Here is a 6,568-nt window from a genome sequence, read left to right as displayed (position 1 = left end):
TCTCTCTCGGCGCGCAGGGCCGTACACGTTCGTGGGAGCCGCTCCACGTGGGGCGAGCTGTCGGCCGCTTCTCGCGATCGCACGCGCGCTTGTCTTTGACGTCTTTGTCGTGTACGACACGGTATATATACATATACATATACTTACACTGTTATCTGTCGAGGGTGGTTGCCACCTTGGAAACGCGAGGAGAACACTACACGGGGGGGCGGGAGGGGGGAGGGAGGGAGAGGTACGAGTCCCCGCGAGCGAACGGCGACGCCGAGTCCGTAGTGGTGATCTTCGTTGTCCTTTCTCTATCTCTTTCGTGCCACCTTTCTCCTCCTCTCTCACTTTCTCGCTCTAGTTCCTCTCTTTTTTATTTCTTCTATTCCCACCTCACGTTTTTCCGCTCTCCCGGCTTCGAGGTAGGCGTCGCGATTCGCGCTGGCGTACGCAAGTGTCGCACGAGTTGCACGGGAAACGTGGCTTTTCGGAGCAACGCGGATTCAACGCGCGACGACTTACGACTGTGAGATCGTTTCCGCTCCGAAGGAGTACGCGGGGTGAAGTATGTACGACTCGGATCGGCACGCGTGGAATTGTAATTGCGGTATACTGGAACAATTTTATGCGCTATGTGCCCAAAGTGAAGTGCGCGAAGAAAAAAATCGCTGGAAGCGTTATCAAATCATGCGGATTTGCAGCAAGCTTTCCACAGAAACTCATCACAATTTAACGCGCGTCATGTAACGTTTCTCCGTGTCCTTTGCGAATTTGAATGCGTAATATTGCTGTCACGCACATACATATACACATACACGACATGTCGCATGCATGCAACAGGCGACACCGCGTTGCCAAAGTTTCCTCTTGATTAATCGATCGAAAATTATCGCGTCCAAGTCCGCTGATGTGTAACCGTTTCGCGGGATATGAAAACCAGTCGCCAAATTCGCGCGAGTCACGCCTAGACTTGGGGGTCAGTCGCGCAAGTTGCTTCTTTCCTTCCCTCGGGAAAATAATTCGTCGAGCGCGACGGAAAGAAGTTCAAATTTCGACGCGACGCTTGCGAGGCAACGACGTCGCGAGCGCGCTGTTGAGATAACTTATAGCCGCGAAATTACGCGAAGCGTGCTGCGTGGGGCACACGAGTGACAATCAATATCGGTGCGAGAGCGCCAAGTGCGTAACGGTGTGTAACTTCGACGACAATCGACCGAGAATTTTTGGAAAAAGAGAGAGATCGTGAACGATTAACGTACACATCGTATAAGTCGTGATCGCAATCCGTCCGCGTTCGTGGCGTCCGCGCCGGCCGGAGAGACAGAGACACGCTTGTCGCGCGGCAGTGACGCCTGACAGTGACGTAAGCTGGCGCGTCGCGATTCGCGACGCGTCGCCATTCGCGTGAGATCAGCGGTGAGGTGGTCTGGTGGTCGCGCGTGAGAAACAACAAACCACGCGGTTCGAGAAAGGGATAGAAGAAGAGCAGACGATTCTCCTCCGGGGGAGATTCGTGCGTGCGTGCGTGTGTACGTGCGTGCGTGCGTGCGTGCGTGCGTGCGTGCGTGCGTGCGTCGCGTCATGAAGACACGGCGGTGCGGGGATGTATGCGATGAAACTTGGATCCTCGTGGGCCCTGACTTTTCATCACGGCCGTCGCCTGCGCTCGACGAGCGGAGGAAAATACCGGAAGAATGGCAACCCTCTTCGGTGTTGGCGCGTGGAATAGCAATTATCGTCTGCGGCCGAGGAAGAAATCCAGTTGACACTCGGGCGTGAGTGGCGACACCGAGAAGGCGAGAAGGCGGGGAACGGAGACGCCGTGGACAACGGGAGGAAGGGAGGAGAGAGAGAGAGAGAGAGAGAGAGAGAGAGAGAGAGAGAGAGAGAGAACGAGGAAGAGAGATAAAGAGAGCGGAACACGTGGTCCGCGAGGGAGCACTGGAGATGTTTGGGGACGAGGTGCGTGTGTGGCTTAGTTACGCTCCTGGCGCACGTGCGTAAGTGCATAGTGCATACTCGTGAGCGCTTCTGCCGTCTGCGGTGGCATTGTGGCACGTGTGAGTGATGAAAATCGATTTATTATGAGCGTTTATTATCAGTAACGGTATATGTCATATCTCTCGCGATTTCTCGCGACTGTTTGCGATTCTACGGAGTGTGTACATACATCTCGTTATTACACCAAGATTTCTTGTGACGTGCCAACGCGATCATTCGCAAGAAATTCGCAAGAAAATTTTTAACAGCGAACAAATGATCGACAATTTCCAATCCCTCTACGAGCTGGGCGTAGTTGACAGCACGAGAAGTTATCGCGCGTGAGTGTCGCCCTCGCATTTCGCGCCAAGTCAGTTTACGTCCCTGACTGGCAAGTTGATCTGTTGAGTTGGGTGGTGTTAGTTCGCTCTCTTCGTCTCGTCTTCTCGCTCGTATTCAATCCTTTTGCGCGCTCTACCTCTTTATCTCTCGCTCGCTCGTTCGTTTTCTCTTTGTCGAACGAGAACGGGAACGAGAGCGGGAACGAGGGGAGAAAGAGAGAGAGAGAGAGAGAGAGAGAGAGAGAGAGAGAGAGAGAGTGCGTGCGCGCGCGCGCGCGGGCGGGCGCACTCGCGAGGTCGCTTGTGTTTGGAACGTCGTCAACTTTTCTGCAATGTGACGATACGGAGGATGAATGGTTACTAGCGTCATGTCGCAGCAGTGCACGCGCCTGGGAACGGGTGTGCGGCCGGAGTCGGAGTACGTATGAATGCCGGCCGGGCCGAGGCGTCTTGAGACGTCCTGAGACATCCTGAGTCGGCGACACGCACGGCCAGCGCTGAGCGCAGCGGAGCGACGATCGTTGGAAAAATGCCGGCGACGCGACCGCCGCACGACGACGACGACGGGCCCTTGTTGTTGTTGTTGCCGCCGCTGTTTCACCGAGACGAGCTCGCTCGCGCGCGCGGTGCGCCGCGACCAACGACCGACGCGGTCGCGGATTCCTGAAGCGAGCGTACCGGTTGGAGTGTGCCTTCGCCTTCGCCTTCTCCTTCGCCTTCGCTGTGAGCCGTGAGCTGTGAGCCGTGAGCCGGCCAGACGTGTGTCTCGTCTACTCGTCTACTGCTCACTACTGGTTGCGTGTAGTCGCGTACTGGTTTAGGTTAGGTGTGCCGGCACATAACCTTAAACAAGCAAGCCGCACCAACTAACAACCATTCTGAGCTGCGTCACCGTCCTGGAATTATTATTCGTGAGAACGATCGGGAACGAATTTGTGCGGTCTCGTTCAATTTGCGTGTCGGATTTCTACGCAGTGGGTGATCGGTGAGGGTGGAATGAGCTGGGTGATCACAGGACAATGAAGGCCAATGGGACAAACAATGGTGATTTTCTTTTACATATGTTTATTTCTGCAAGTGTACTTTCTAGCAGGGTGATTTTTCACTCTCTCCTTATTCATTAAGAAAAGAATGTGCAAAACTTTGTGATGATGTTCATACTTTGGAGTATTGTTTACATAGGATGAATCCTTGATGCTCTTATAAACATAACAGTCTTTACTATTTATGTAAGATACATTTGTATGATAGCTCATTCGTATGGTTTATATGAGCTGCTTTTCATTACTTTTTCTGTCATGAATGTGATACGAATAAGATAGTTTCAGGCATCAGTGATTCATCTACTGCAAGCGCAATTTAATTTTCGATAAGAAAGGTATATTCCTTTAAATTTACATCAATCATTGATGTGATCAATGTATTTATTAATGCTGTTGTTAATATGTATTATTAGTTTACATATACTGTAATTGAAAAATGTTATTTATACTGTATAAGGTGCTTTACAAGGAGATTTTTAGAATATACAAATGTCTTAAGAATGTGTAATGTGTGAATACATAATTGAGTATCGAAAGCCTAAACGGTTTGAGTTGAATCTTTAGTGTTTAAATGTTTCGATGTAAATTTAATGTATACATAACATTCAGTTCTGCAATTTATGCGACGAAACCATTTTCTTGAAATGCGATATACAGAACTATAATATCACAAATTAAATGGACAAGCAATTTAATAACATTGGCACTAATAAGCATCTTAGAAAGCTATAAATAATTTATTGCGAAAAACGTTACCTCAATCAACATTTATCACAATAATTAGTACATGTAAGGAAATATGCATGCGTTTCGGTGCACAAATTGTAAAACTGGATAATATGCATAACATAAATTTGTACCAAAACATTATTTAAGTATCAAAAATCCAGGTCACACCGTTTATACTTGTAGAGTATGTTCTCCAAGGCATTCTAAGCAAAAGTTCATGTACACTGTAAGTCAATTCGGTTCGATTATTGAAATATGAAAAATTTATTCTTGTCAGTAGTGCCCAACAACGGGTTGAAAGCACCAATTTCCGTTAGATACGCAGTGTGTTATTTTAAATATTTTTTTTACATTGAAAATTAGCTTTTAAATAATAATTAAAGTAATCGCACATTTCAATAGTAAAAATGTATCTAGAAATTTGTAGGAGAAATCATAATGGTTAATGAGCTATTTATTATTACCACTACAAATTTCTAGATATACGTTTGTCGATTAATAGACTGTTTAAAAACAGTTAATCAAGTGTGCTACGTTATTCCTAAGAATTGTCTAAAATATTTAGCTGGATATGCAGATATAGTGTTTTGATACAATGAGCAGCAGACAGCAGCAAAACAGAAGATGAACATTTTGAATTAATATGATTAAGAGATAATTAATATGATTAAGAGATAATATTCACATAAAATGTGCAAACATCTAGTATTTTTTGTCTTATAATATACATGTAAAATTTTTTATGTCTCGATAAGCCGAATTGACTTGTATATCTGTATGTGAATTTTTTTGCTGAAAATGATCTCTGGAAGTTTGTTGTTTCCTTTGTCAGATCACATACATGAAACAATCTCTCATTCCTTTGTATCTTCTATTTCTCTATATTTTAATCTTCAAATTAATTCTTATATCAAGTTATTATAGTTACATTGTAAAATTAATATAAAAGAGACATAATGTTAAGGTATATATTGTCACTATATTATTCATTTATTTATAGGCTGTAGCCGCCTAAATACGCCATTGGCAGCCACCACCACGCTGGAGGATCCCGGTACACCAGCCTCCTGGAAGGGCCCGCCGCCCGGTTCGGAGGCATCGCCTTTTACGCCCAATTCCGTCGGCCAGGGTGGTGGTCCTGGCTCGGGTCCATACAACAGTACAGGGGGTCCACCTAGTAATGCAGGCTTTCAAGGGCCGAGTCCGTTTCCCGGCAGCGCCGGTAGTCCAGCCGGGGCACCGCCATACCAGGGCCCACCGCCTGGTTCGGCGACGCCACAGTACACCGCCTCCCCCGCGCCGAGCGGTTCTTCGACGCCCGGTCCTGGACCACCACCTAATTCCACCGGTTTTCCACCACCCCCAAATAACTCTGGTCCACCGTACAACGGGCCCGGGCCCAGTCCGTTTGGATCACCTTCCGGTGCGCCACCGCAATTTGTTGGCCGACCCGGCTCCTCGGGACCACCGTTTGTACCACCTGGTGCCGGTAATCCGCATTTCTCCTCGCATGGTCAGCCGTTCGGCGGACCACAGTACGGTATACCACCCGGAAGTCCTTTTGGACCAGGAGGACATCCTATGGCTGGACCTATGGGACCTGGACATCCAGCGATGATGGGACCTGGTGGTCCTGTTGATAGGCTCGATCAAGGGTAAGTTTTTAACTTTGATTTCTTGCATGTTTTCAATCTGCAAAGCGCGAGTAATTATTCTACTCCAAAATAATTATGATTATTAAATCTAGGGATTTTTTGCTATATAATGTTTATAGGGAAGAACGTGTTTTTCCTGTGTACATGCTGATAACCTCACAGATATTGAAATAGAGCTTTGCTCGCTCTATTTTGCATGTATAATTTATGTTCGTGAATTATCTAATGTTTCGACATTACGCTCTCTGATCGAAGCAAACGTTAAAATTTGCTATAAACAATAATACACACAAATATATAATTATTATTCCTACGAATCGCTATTGTGTGAATTACAATAAACTCCGTTATGGATATTTTCGCGGGCGTTAAAATACATATTACTTTAAATTAAATTCCATTTTCTAATTATAAACATATTATACTAGAAAACTTTGGAAAGATTTTATGTACTGAGAAATGGAGCGCGATTTGTAGAGAAAGTTGCACGCAGCAGCGGTTACGCTAATGATTATTAATCGCAGTGAAAGTTGCTATTATTCTGATTTGCTGTAATTTTAGGTTAGAGAATTGCAGAATATTTAGGAAACATGAATGTAAAATTTTACGATCTACATTTTAAAGTGGTAAATCAACGGAGAAATGAAATCTTTTTTTCGTATTCGCAATATATATATATATATATATTTACTGGAGAAAAATCTATTTTAAATTTAGCTCTTCTTCATATCTGGATTTTATGTATAAATATTTTATAAATAATTTGTAATTAAATTAAATACTATATTAATTAAGTTAAATACTATGTAATATAATATGAATACTGAGAAGAAAT

General features: G+C 45.3%; 1 protein-coding gene across 1 annotated transcript in view; it reads left to right on the top strand.

Annotated features, from left to right (window-relative positions):
* Window positions 1-2,659: 2,659 nt before the first annotated feature.
* The window catches only part of LOC108684508 (LIM domain-binding protein 2), a 193,327-nt gene continuing 189,418 nt past the window's right edge, over window positions 2,660-6,568 (top strand). Inside the window, exons 1-2 of the mRNA XM_018188859.1 lie at window positions 2,660-3,350; window positions 5,079-5,733. Coding sequence (XP_018044348.1) covers window positions 3,326-3,350; window positions 5,079-5,733 — 680 coding nt within the window. The 5' untranslated portion in view covers window positions 2,660-3,325. The remainder of the gene's footprint in view (window positions 3,351-5,078; window positions 5,734-6,568) is intronic.

Source organism: Atta colombica, unplaced genomic scaffold, assembly GCF_001594045.1.
Source record: "Atta colombica isolate Treedump-2 unplaced genomic scaffold, Acol1.0 scaffold135, whole genome shotgun sequence".
NCBI lineage: Eukaryota > Metazoa > Arthropoda > Insecta > Hymenoptera > Formicidae > Atta > Atta colombica.
Note: the sequence above shows the minus strand (reverse complement) of the source record. Positions and strands in the feature narration are given on the sequence as shown.